General features: G+C 51.7%; 1 protein-coding gene across 2 annotated transcripts in view; it reads right to left on the reverse strand.

Moving 5' to 3' along the window:
* MTCL2 (microtubule crosslinking factor 2) overlaps window positions 1-13,482 on the reverse strand; it is a 75,689-nt gene that overhangs the window by 37,562 nt on the left and 24,645 nt on the right. For both annotated transcript variants that reach the window (XM_070381696.1, XM_070381695.1), the window contains exon 3: window positions 7,120-7,278. In XM_070381696.1, the coding sequence (XP_070237797.1) occupies window positions 7,120-7,278 (159 nt within the window). The remainder of the gene's footprint in view (window positions 1-7,119; window positions 7,279-13,482) is intronic.

The raw sequence follows: 13,482 nt of genomic DNA on the forward strand, positions 1-13,482 counted from the left end.
GTAGCACGCCAGGCCTCCCATCACCAACTCCCGGAGTTTACTCAAACTCATATCCATTGAGTCGGTAATTCCATCCAACCATCTCATCCTCTTTCGTCCCCTTCTCTTCCCGCCTTCGATCTTTCCTGGCATCAGGGAATACAGTGAACCCATTAACCGGCTGTCTCACCCCAGGCAACCAAGGCAACCAGAGTCTGCTGTGTCCAGCCTTAGAGGTATGCTAGGCATGCATTTATGTGTTTTTGTAATGAAATTTTTGTTTCACTGACCTTGTATTACTTTTCTAGTCAAAACAAATGCATATGTACATTTCAATATGTGTGCACACACATAGAAAAACATACTGGAAATACAACAGATTGGAAAGAACTCCGACCCAAATAGTAATCTGGTAATTACGCAGAGGAATTCCCTCTGAATAGTGGGCTACAGGTGAAACTTTTTCTCCTTATGGCTTCCTTGTATTTTGTAGTCTTTCTCTACTAAGCATATGTTAACTGTCAGGTGGAAGGAGAAAGTTATAGTAAAGGGTTTTATTTTGTTGTGTTTTTTTTTAACGTACTTTCCCCGAGGAAAGTCATGAATGCCTTTTCAATAGGCAGAGGGGGTGCTCTGAGTGCCCACCAAAAAAGGAGGACAGGACTTCTCTGCTGGTCCAGTGGCTAAGATTCCACGTTCCCAATGGAGGGGGCCCGGGTTCAATCCCTGGTCAGGGAACTAGATCCCACATGCCACAGGTAAAGATCCCACATGCTGCAACTTAGACCCAGTGCAGCCAAATAAATAAAAATTAATTTTTTAAAAAAAGAAAGAAAGTACAGGCAGTGGGCAGAGAAGAGGGGCTGAAGCAGGAAACCTTTCAGGACCAGAGTGGCTCCAGTCTTTTCTGGATGGAACGGACCCTGCCCCAACCCCATCTCAGCCACGTGGGCTCCCATAGTGCTCTGCGGCTCTGGAGGGAAAACAAGGCAGGCTCACAGAGCACACAGACCTTCCTCCCCTCTGCACGGCAGCAGCTGGTCAGGCGGGGTTCCCTCCAGGGAGCCAGGACGTCAGAGCCCCTTTGTGGAGCCCCCAGGGGCAGATGTTCTGTTCCTGAGCCTTGCAGGGTGGGATGGGGCGGGGCGGGGCAGGACAACGCCTGAGCACCCACAGGAATGCCAGTCACATGTACCGGACCCCGAGGGCACACTCCTTGGCCGCCAAGCAGCAGGGGGCTTCCCCACCCACGAGCAACGCACAAGGCCGCCTCTGGGCAGCCAGGGTGGCGCCTCTAAGCATCGTTGGTCTAACGGCTCCTAGTAGCAGCAGGAACTCTGTCCCCACTTGCCCTTCTCTCCCTTCTTGGGGAGACCAGGATGGTGCCCGCGCCCCCCCCCAGCCTGCACTGGAGAGGCTGCAGAACACAACTGCAGCGGCCCCCTGCCTGCTAATACCTTCCATCCTGCCAGGAAACAAAGACCAACCTTCAAGGAATAAAATGAGCCTTCTGCCAAAACAGTTGGGTAGATTTTCACCCAGTTTAGAGGGGATGTTTGGAAAGGTCTCCTGAAAACACAGACTGTGCTGTGTGGATGAAATTTCCTCCGGAGTGGTGGTGGTGGTGGTGGAGGGGGATCTGGGTTGGGGGTGCATCTCAAAGACTGAGGCATTCTTGGCTGAAGAAGCTAGAGAGTGGGTGTGGTTCCTGGCTGGGGGAGACCACTGGGGAGGAGGGAACAGAGAGTGGTTTGACAAGGGCCCCAGATCAAATCACTGGGACAGACGCCGCCAACTGCAAGCGCAGTCTTGCAACTTAACTGCTCCTTCTGTGGGCAACTGGCAGCCTGATATGGAGAGCTTCTTGCTAGAGGCAGCAGAAGCATATTTACTTATGACTTATTTTTTAAATTTTATGTTTTGGCTACGCCTTGTGGCCTGTGGGATCGTAGTTCCCTGACCAGGGATCAAACCCGCACCCCCCTGCATTGGAAGTGCAGAGTGCTAACCACTGGATCACCAGGCATGTCCCAGAAGCATAGTTATTAGATTAAGGTAAATACTTCTTCGGGACCACAGCCATCATAGAGGTTGTCAGGGTGCTGACACAATACTGATAACCAGCATTGATCAAGTCCTTACCTGCTTTGTCTTGATCAATTCTCACAAACACCTCTGAGAAGCAGGGATTCATAGTCCCATTTTATAAACGAACAAACTGAGCACTAGAAAGGTTACACGATTTGCCCAATGCTACAGTTACTTGCCAATAAGTGGCAAAGCCAGGATTCAAACCCAGGCCCATGTGACTTCCAAGTTCAAGTTCGTCCTGCAGCACAGAGGCCATAGCAGGGCTGCACGACATGATGAATCCAGCAGACGGAGAGGGGAGCCCAGGTGAACTGATGCTATAGTCAGTGCCCTTCTTAACCCATAAGAGTGGGAATCAGGCCAAGAAGCCCAGGCCAGAGAAGGAGGTCCTCAGTGGAATAAGCAGCCCCTTCAGAGGTCCTGAAACACAGCAGGGTTCCTTCTGGGAAGGCCCCTGGATGGGGCAAGGAGCGCAGGGGCATTGCCATGAGAGTCAGTGTGCCTTTGGAAGACGCAAAGAGTCCTTTCTCCTATCCCGTCTACATGCAGCAGGTCCACTCCAGGTATACACCCAAGAGAACTGAAAACGTGTCCACCCAAAAACCTGTACACAAGGGCTCACAGCAGCATTAGTTCATAACAGCCCCCAAAGTGGAAACAACCCCATGCCCATCAACTGATGAATGGATAAACAAACTGTGGTCTCTCCATACAAAGGATTATTATATGGCCAGGAAAAGGAATGAAGTACTGACACCTGTCTCAACATAGACCTTGAAAACATGATGCTAAGTGAAAAAAGTCGGTCACAAAAGATCACATTGCATGATTCTATTTGGATGAAATGTTCACAATAGGCAAAACCATAGAGACAGAGAGTCTCTATGTCACTCATACACTCATACATGAGAGGTTGCCACGGGCCGGAGGGGGGAGTGACTGTTGACAACAGAATGTTCTGGAATTAGATAATGGTGATGGTTGCACATCATTATGAATATATTAAAACCCATGGAATTGTACACTTTAAAATGGTGAATTTTCCCCTGGTGGTCCAGCAGTTAGGACGCCACACTTTTACTGCCAAGAGCCTGGGTTCAATCTCTGGTCACAGAGCTAAGATCCCACAAGCCAAAATAAACACATAAAATGGTGACTTTTATGGTATGTGGACTATATTGCAATTAAACAATTGTCAAGAGGAGTACCATCTATAGAACGTGGACAAAATGGGAATTCCCTGGATGTCCAGGGCTTAAGACTCAGAGTCTTCACTGCCAAGGGGCCCAGGTTCAGTCCTGGGTTGGGGAACCAAGATCCCACAAGCCTCGCAGCATGGCTAGAAAGAAAACAAAATAAAATGGGGACAAAAATCACTATGTACCTTGGGAGGCTGTTGGCTACACCACGTGAAGACACATAAAATGCTTAGTGCAGCGCCTGGTACAGAAGCGCTCAGACACAGCAGCTTTATTATAATAAATCCCATCAACATTGATATTGGCCTTATGCCTAAAATACAAAGAAGGGGAGTGATCCTGGATTGGGGTTGGGGGGCTGCTATTACGGTTTTTGAGCTTCAATCCAGCTGGCGACAGTGCCACTGCAGACATGGCTGGGGCAGGCCACCCTCCCTTCTCTCCCGCAAAGTGCCGTCTCCATAGCAACCACATCAGTTCAGGCCAGGGGCTCCTGTTCCCAGCCGGGTGACAGCATCGCCACAGCAACCTGTCAGGATGGCAAAGGCAGATCTCGATGATGGGACTAGAGCAGCTCTGGCAGAATTGCTAAGGGACCCCTGTCTCCATAGAAACCATATCAGGAAAGAGAAGGAGAGGGGAGAGGGCAACCAGCCAATAAACACAGGGCCACGCCTCCCTGCCCAGATCCTAAGACTCCAAGGGACATCAGGGAAGGCTAAACCAACTCTGCTGCTATCACCTTCAAGAGGAAGTGAGGGACTTCCCTGGAGGTCCAGTGGCTAAGGATCCACCTTGCAATGCAAGGGACACGGGTTTGATTCCTGGTGGGGGAACGAAGATCCCAAATGTTGTGGGGCAACTAAGCTCGTCCACAACTAAAGAGTCCATGCGTCACGACGAAAGAGCCGCATGATGCGACTAAGACCTGCTGTAGCCACATAAGTAAGTAGGAAGTGAACCAGTGTTTCCTGAGCATCTACTGTGTGCCAGGCCCCACAAAGGACTCTTTACACGCTTGACTTCATTTAAAATTTCACTAATAATCACCATGCCCCCCCTAAAAAAAAACCCTAACTACAGCAGTCATAAACGACCACCACTTCTAACACCAGAGTTCAGCGGGTTTTTCCCCCGATTTCCCTCCAGGCTATGCATTTTTGCATAGACACATATGCTTCAAAACCAGTTTGTTCTGTATAGGTCTCCAAAATGATGAGCGAGATTGCACAACATGCATGGTTCTATCATTTCCTTTTTGTGCTTAACAATGTACCTTAGAAATCTTTCCACATCACTGCATATGTATCTACCTTTAAAAAAAAAAAAGGGAAAGTATACCTAATACAAAATTTGCCATTTTAACCATGTTTTCCTTTTATGGTTGTAAAATATACATAACATAAAATCTGCCATTTTTAACCACTTGCAAGTGTACAATTCAGTGGTATAATCACCACTCACCTCCAGAACTTTATCATCACCCCAAACTGAAATGCTGTATGTAGTAAACAATATCTCCCCACACCCTCCCCCATCCAGGTTCTGATAACCTCCAGCCTACTTCTGTTTCTATGAATCTGACTACTCTCTGTGTCTCATCCGAGTGGAATCATACAATACTTGTCCTGTCGTGTTTGGCTTACTTCATCGAGCACAGTGTCCTCGAGATTCACCCACACTGTAGCCTGTGTTGGAATCACATTCCTTCTTGGGATTACACATACAATGTAAGTACATACTACGTATTTCTTTGTTCATTGATGGACATGTAGGTTGCTTGTACCTTCTGGCTACTGTGAATAACGCTGCTATGAATGCTGTTGTTTAGTCCCTCGGTCGTGTCTGACTCTTTGGGACCCCAGGGACTGCAGCCCACCAGGCTCCTCTGTTCATGGGATTCTCCCGGCAAGAATACTGAGTGGGTTGCCATTTCCTTCTCTAGGGGATCTTCCTGACCCAGGGATCGAACCTGGGTCTCCTGCTTGGCAGGGGGCGTTCTTTACCACTGAGCCACAAGGGAGGTCTGCTATGAATATGGGGGTACCAATATCTGCCCATGTCCCTCTTTTCAATTCTTTGGGGTATATACCCAGAAAGAGAATTGGCCTATTTGGTGACTCTGTGTTTAATTTTTTCAGGAATTGCCATATTACCTTATTCTTTCTAACTTCTTCATAGTGTTCTATGGCTATGAATCTTATGACTGATCACGAACCTCGTAAGCTAGGTACTGTTATTATCCTGACGTCACAGAGGAAGAAACTGAGACTTAGAAAGGGGAGGTAGCTTCAGGGTCTCAGCCACATCTCAGCCAAGGAAAGGCTGGGTGACCTCAGGCAAGCTCTCCCTCTCTGGGCCTCCTTTTCCCCTCTTTTTTTTTTAATTTATTTATTTTAATTGGAGGCTAATTACTTTACAATATTGTAGTGGTTTTTCCCAAACACTGACATGAATCAGCCATGGGTGCACATGTGTTCCCATCCTGAACCCACCTCCCACCTCCCTCCTTCCCTGTCGCATTCCTCTGGGTCATCCCAGTGCACCAGCCCTGAGCACCCTCTCTCATGCATCGAACCTTTCCCCCTCTTTTACAGTAGGAACAGCCTGACCTCCAAGGCACTTTCTGAAACTGTCTCTCCTTTTCACTATGAAGGGTGGCAGCAATGAGATGTGCGGAGACGGTGCCCTCTGGCACCAGGCCAGGCCAGGTCACAGGCGACAGGAGGCTGCCTGAGGGAAGGGGGCACCACCCCGCCCTGGGAAGCCCTGAGCAGCACATACCTCCCTCTCCACTCTGAGAAGCCTTTGGCACATCACACCAACACACCCAGCGGGAAGGGCAGCTGAAGGACTGCTCTGGCCTCGGGGCCGTGGTGTGTCCTGGAACGATGGAATGCCTGTCCCCGGGAAGATGAGGCCTGTGCCCCAGCACAACATTTGATCCTAGGATGCCTCGGGAGCAGTCAGACAGCTGAGGCCCAGCTGGGGCCAGAAGGCACCCGGGCTGTCTGGGACGCAGAGTGCTGGCTTCTGGAAGATTCCAGCCCTTAGGCATCGCCTCTGCTGGTGGTTTCTAATCAGTGCACCCCAGTGGGCCCTACTGGACCTGGAGGACATTCCTCCCTCTCTCGGGGCCATTTTCCCATCCATAAAATGGGTACAATCACAAGTTCACTGGGCCTATTATGGAAATTATAGAAAGTGTCTGGCATGGTGCTTAACATGTTGTACACCTAACACACGGCAGGAGGAAGAACGGGCTGCCAGGTGGGAGGGGCGCTCCTGAGCAAAGACAGAGAGCCTGGTGCCTGGAGTCACATTTAAGAAGCAGCTGTGTCCTAAAAATGTGCTGAGACACCAGTCAGAGGCCAGCCCCAGCAGTGACTTTACACCGAGTGGGAGCGCCTGGCTGTCCCTAAAGCACATCCATAAAATATATCCCGCTTAGTCCTTCTGATGACTTGGAAGTATTACTATCCCATTTTACAGATGAGGAGACTGAGGCGCAGAGGGCTGGGCTCTAGGCTGGGCATTGCTGCATGTCTTCTCAGGTAATCTCGCACCCAGTTGTGCTCCTTTGATGGCTGGCTGTCTCCTTCATTGGCCTCTGGGCTCCTGGAGGTCAGGAGCCACGTGTCTCTCAAGCACCACTGTGTCCCTGGTGTCCAGCACACAGTTCTCACAGGAGGTGCTCAGGGAGCATGTGCTGGACCAATGAATGAATAGACAGCTCTGCCAGGATGGCATAACAGTGCAGAGCAGAGGTTCAGAGACGCTGGCTGGGGTGGGGCTGGCACATGCCTGCCCAGCCCAGGCCTGGCCCTTCCAGGTAGGACAGGACCCTCACCTCTCTCGGCCGCTCCAGCTCCGTCTGCAGTACCTGCTTGGCCAGCTCAGTCTCGATAAGCCGCTGCCGAAGCTCCTCATTCTCCTCTTCCAGCCTCGCCCGTTTTTTCTCCACCGCCTCCAGCTCCTTGTGCAGCCGCACTGAGATGTCTTTAGAGACCTGAGCAAAGGCGAGTGACAAGCAGGGCGTGAGCAGGCTGAGGGCCATCCCACCTTGGCCACAGAGCAACCCCAGGGCAGGCAGTTACTCTTATCACCCCCACTTAAAGAGGAAGAAACTGAGGCACAGAAAGGTCAAGTAACTCAACAAGGGTCACACAGCCAGGAAGTGGGAGAACCAAAACCCAAACCCAGAAACCATATGCTTCCTGTGTTCACATCATGGTCCAGCCCCTAGAAAGTGAGAGGCCCTGTCTATCCTTAGCAGTGCCTTTACATTTATCTGGATCTTTTAATGCTTCCAAAAGCCTCTCCCATCCACCTTCTCGCCCAGTTCTCTCAAGAGCCTATGGCAGGACCAGAAACTCATTTTTATTTATGTATATATGTATGTTCTTACTTATTTTTGGCTGTCCTAGGTCTTTAGTGCATGCGCACTCTCTCTAGTTGAGGAAATCAGGGGCTACTCTCTAGTTGCGGTCATGGGCTTCTCTTTGCAGTGGCTTCTCTTGCAGAGCACGGGCTCCAGGTACACGGGCTTCAGTAGATGTTCCTCTCGGGCTCCTGCGACAGGTGGAATCCTCCCTGACCAGGGATTGAACCGGCAGGTGGAGTCCCAACCACTGGACCGTCAGGGAAGTCCCAGAAGCTCACTTTAAAGAGAGGGGAGGGACTTCCCTGGTGGTCCAGTGGCTAAGACTCCACGCTCCCAATGTAGGGGGTCCGGATTCAACCCCTGCTGCTGCTGCTAAGTCGCTTCAGTCATGTCCGACTCTGTGCGACCCCATGGACGGCAGCCCACCAGGCTTCCCCGTCCCTGGGATTCTCCAGGCAAGAACACTGGAGTGGGTTGCCATTTCCTTCTCCAATGCATGAAAGTAAAAAGTGAAAATAAAGTCGCTCAGTCGTGTCCGACTCTAGCAACCCCACGGACTGCAGCCCACCAGGCTCCTCCATCCGTGGGATTTTCCAGGCAAGAGTACTGGAGTGGAGTGCCATTGCCTTCTCCAAGTCAGGGAACTGGATTCCACACACTGAACTAAGAGTTCCCATGCCACAACGAAAGAGATCCCACATGCTGCAACTAAGACCCAGCACAGCCAAATAAATTAAAAAAAATAATAATACATAGAGGGGAAACCCAGAGCAAGATAGGCTCCCCTAAAGCCCTTTGAAGCCCATTTTTTCTCTGCCAGTGACCAGCATATATTCCTGAGCAAATCATTTTCCTATTCTGCCTCTGTCTCCTTCACTACAAAATGCTGCTGCTAAGTCGCTTCAGTTGTGTCCGACTCTGTGCGACCCCATGGACTGCAGCTTACCAGGATCCTCTGTCCATGGGAGTTTCCAGGCAAGAGTACTGGAGTGGGTTGCCATTGCCTTCTCCTCACTACAAAATGGGTGCAATAATAATAGCACAATCTCACGGGCCGACAGGAGGCCTGAATCAGCTGTTGCACCAAAGGCTTGGCCCAGGGCCTGCACAGTGCGTGCTGGGTGAGTGGTGGCGGCTGCTGGGAGAGGCTGAGTCCAGAGAGGGCATGGCTTGCTGGGGGTCACAGTGTGACACAGACCCTGAGGCCTGTTTCCAATTGTCTGGGATACAGTACATGCCCCAAATGACAGAGGCTGGGCAGCCGTCCAGGTCATCCCTCCGGGAGGAGCTGACAGACCCACAAACCCCAGGTCACCGGCTCCAGGACTCTGCTGCAAAAATGCTCCATTTCTTCAAGGACACCCCCTGTCCTATCCCCTGATGGAGGGGGTGAAAGGGTAGGAAAAGGGGTCCCTGGTGATGAGGAAGGCCCTTCTTCTTTTTTTTTTTTGGCTGTTCCAGGTCTCAGCTGCAGCATGCAGGATTTAGTTCCCTGACCAGGGATCGAACCCGGGGCCCCCGCACTAGGAGCATGGAGTCTTAGCCACTGGCCCACCAGGGAAGTCCCAGGAAGGCCCTTCTGAGATGGTAAATCATAACCTCCATCCCTAAGAGGACTGAGCACCAGCATTTGTTGAATGCCTGCTATGTGCCAGATTCACCCATCTTCACCCCAATTCTGCCCCCAGTTTGCTGGCAAGGAAATAAGAGGCTCAGAGTGCAAATGACCTGCTCAGAGTCAAACAGAGATAGTGTGGGCCGAGCTGGGGGGACCTCAGGGGCTTTGGCTGAAGGACCGTGTGGCCAGGACTCCACAAGGGGTATGAGGACTTTTGCCAGCAAGAAGGATAAGTGAGGCAGACAGCCCAGCGCCTCGGGCCTGCCAGTCTCGGAAATGGCCGTGGCACCTCCTCCCCGCCGGAAGGGAAGAGGGCCCTCCCTGGCTCTGCCTTCTGCCTGGGCCCAGGCCCAGCTCAGCACAGACCCCTTGGCAGTGTGCAAGGCAGGCCAGAAAAAACAACAGCCAGAGAGGAAATTCAGCACTCCCTCTCTCTCCTCCCTCTGTTGCCCACTGCCTCTCTCCACCCTTGAAGATCTCCAAGGGCGGCCAGAAGCCGGCCCACTAGGCTCCTTCCACAGTCTCTCTAGGCCCCCCAAAACCTTCCCCCTCCACAAAGTGGGGTGAGTGATTCCTCACTAGCAGAACAAAGACGTTGCAGGTGGCAAAACTGGCTTCAAGCCAAATTTCAGCCCTCACTGGGTGTGTGACCCAGGACAGGAGTTTTTTTAACCATCTAAAGTCTCGGTTTGCTCATCAGTAAAAGGGGGTGACAGTGCTTTGTCACAAAGGCTGTCGTGGGGAATAACCAACACAGGGCTTGGGCTGATGCCTGAAACATAGTAGGTACTCAAAAGTATAATGATTTGGGGGACCTTTTGGTGGTACAGTGGTTCAGATTCCAAGCTTCCAATGCAGCAGGCACAGATTCGATCCCTGGTCAGGGATCCCACATGCCACGTGGTGTGGCCAAAAAAGAATAATGATTTTGTAATGCATTGTTAAGATTACCGCTTCACCTCTGCGCACTAATTTTATCCGACTTGGTCCAACATCTCATAGCCTCACTCTTGAGTTTAGTGTCAGTATTTCTGCTAGAGGTATTCAGCCCCAGGCTTGTGGCTCTGGTCCCAAGTTTTAGGCTGTGAGGTCACCCAGTGAGCCCCTGTCCTGATGAATACTTCATTCATTCATTCACTCACTCATCCATCTGCTTAGCCCCCAGCAGGCAGGACTGGTGGAGTACAGAGGTCCAGAATCCAGGCCATGTCTGGACTCCTTCATATCTCTCTATCCCGGTAGCAGTGCAGAGTCTGGCATATACTAAGTGCCTAATAAATGCCTGTTGGATGAACAAACAGATCCGAGACTCCAACAAGCAAAATGGGTGGTAGGAAATGAAGGAGTGAATGACTGACACATGGAGCTGCACCTGGCCAAACTTGGCTGGGGATGCGCCCCCCCAACCACCCACACCCCCAAATGTCCAGAGGGGGCTGTGTCCCTGACTGGGGTTGAGGGACCAGCTGCTGGGGGGGACCTGGGGCTCCTCTCCCAACTACACTCCCACCTGGGCAAGCTCGTCTCCACCTGGGGTTCACTCCATTCCCACCTAGGCCTCAACCTGGTGACCAGGTGACCCACTCCCCACCAAGAAGGCATGATCAGTGTGGATTCCTGGATCTTCTGGGGTCCATGAGTGACTCTGTGGATTTCATCCCTTCCATGAGTCCCCAGCTGCCTTCTGTCCCCTTCCCCAGGAACCCCTATCTCCATCTGCTCTCTATCCCCAGGGGTACCTTGTAAAGAAGGCCGAGTGTCAGGTAGCTTACAGAATTCCAGTGTGGACAAATCTCAGATCCCCACAGAGCCCGGTGCCCCTGATGAAGGCCCTCAGCAACAAACAGCACACGTCTAGAGGGCAGGAGCCTTGCTGTCTGGGCCTGTCCCTTCCCCTCTCTGAGTCTCAGTGGTCCTTGGCCCCCTGGCTCCCACAGGTAAGCAGGCAGAATCAGGTCACTCCCTGAGCACGCACCACGTGCCTTTCAACCCTCAGGAAGTACTTTATCATCCCCATTCTGGGGCTCAGAAAGAAAAGGTCACTTGTCCAAGGTCACACACTAGGAAGCTACAGAACCAGATTTGAAATCAGGTGGGTCAGCTCTGGAGTCTTGCTCTCAGTCTGAGCCTGCTGTTGGCCTGAAACTTGAAAACACATTGTGTTAATATTGGTAATAAAAGTATTAATAATAAGCACAGGGACTTTCCTGGTGGTCCAGTGGTTGAAAATCTGCCTTCCAATGCAAGGGATGCAGGTTCTCTCCCTGGTCAGGGAATTAAGACCCCACCCATTAAGGTACAACTATGGCTCAGATGATAAAGCGTCTGCCTGCAATGTGGGAGAACCCGGTTCAATTCCTGGGTCGGGAAGATCCCCTGGAGAAGGAAATGGCAATCCACTCCAGCACTCTTGCCTGGAAAATCCCATGGACGGAGGAGCCTGATAGGCTACAGCCCATGGGGTCACAAAGAGTCGGACCCGACTGAGCGACTTCACTTTCACTTTCACTTTCATAGAGCCTATGCACGGCAAGGAAGATCCCATGTGCTGTAACTAAGACCCAGCATAGCCAAAAACTAAATATATATATATATTTTTTTAAAAAAGCACAACGTGTGCTCACAGCATCAGGGGCTCAAAGGGCCCCACCTGCCTGTCTCATGTGATCCCCTCACGACCCTCCCAACTATCCCCAAGTTGGGGCGACTGAGATACTACAGGAGGCAAAGCAGCTGCAGCTTCCGGAAACCAGGGCAAATCCCCAAAGCACAAACAAATGCTCTCAGCCATGAGGTCACTGTTTACAGCGCTGGGGCCCGGCTCCTGCCAAATGCAACTGGCAGCCTCCAGGCCACAGCCAGCTCGCTCATCAGTCCCTTGGCTCCTAAGCCTAAGGCTTTAAGGCATCTCTGTCACACTGAATCCTCAGGGCAGGAGCTGAGAGCCCTCACTGAGGAACACCCCATGTCCAGGCAGCATCTGGACTCAGTGTGGCTACATGCTCCCAAGAACCCAGGGAGGGTGGGAATGTCATCCCCATTGTACAGATGAGAAAACTGAGACACAAAAAGAGAAAGTAACCTGCTCGAGTCACCCAGGAAGTAAACCCAAAGCCAAAACTTTTTCTCCAGCAACGGCTTCTAAGAAATGTTTTACTGGTGTGTCCTGGGGCCCCCTACAAGGGTCTCTTCAGGTGGGAATTTTCATCCCTGATTCCTGGAACCTGATACCCTCCCACAGGATCCCAGCCCCTGAGGCTGGGGCCTGGGAATCTGTATGGTAAACAAACCTCCAGGCTATACTTATCCATCTAGGGAGGCTGAGATTCCACCCACTTCCTCACCCTGGCCCAGCCACTCATCCTACTTTTAAGTTTTTCTCCTGAACAATAACAGTAACACCCCAACCAACATTTACTTATTTGCTGGGGGAGCATCCCGAGCGGGCCCCTGTGCTCAGCATGCTCTTTACTTACACTATTTCATCTTATCCTCACAAAAGTCTCTCCAGGTAGACTTGCTGCACCCCCATTTTCCACATGGGGAAACTGAGGCTCAGGCTGCAAAGCAGCTCTCCCAAAGCCACAGGGCAAGCGAGTGGCAGAGTAGGTTTCTGTCCCCACCTCTGCCCTCCTCATGATGGACAACATTCCAGCTGAGATTCTGTGGGTCCTGCCAACTGTGAGAACCAGCAAAGAGTGAGAGAGCCTGGGGGAGCAGGGGGAGAGGGAGGACCAAGGCCTGAGGTTTCTTTCACAGCACCCACACCAATAATCCACCTGCTTGCTACAACCACTGGAGCTGCTAAAGCCCTGAAAATTCAGCTGCTCTAACCCCACCATTTAAGAGAAGAGGAAACTGAGACCCCAAGAAGTGGCCCCATGCCAGTCTGCTCTTGCTGGCTGAGAAATCAGAGGGTCCCTTCCAGACAGCAAGCAGTCCTTTCCACACTTAGGTCCATCAAGCCCTCCCAGGCGATACCAGGGAAGTCAGCATTCTGAGAACCTCCGAGAAACGCCCCAGAACGTCCCCAGCACATGGGACTGAGGGAGGCAGCCAGAGCTGTCCAGTCCAGGCCGGCATGGATGAGCTCAGCGCCCCAGCTGCAGGCTCAGGGAGAGGAGGGAGGGAAGGGGCAAGCCGACTGCTGATTGGCTGGTTCAAATCCCAACAGAAGGGGCCTGCTCCCCCCGCCCAGACTCCAGGGGCCT

Source organism: Bos mutus, chromosome 13 (genome assembly GCF_027580195.1).
Source record: "Bos mutus isolate GX-2022 chromosome 13, NWIPB_WYAK_1.1, whole genome shotgun sequence".
NCBI lineage: Eukaryota > Metazoa > Chordata > Mammalia > Artiodactyla > Bovidae > Bos > Bos mutus.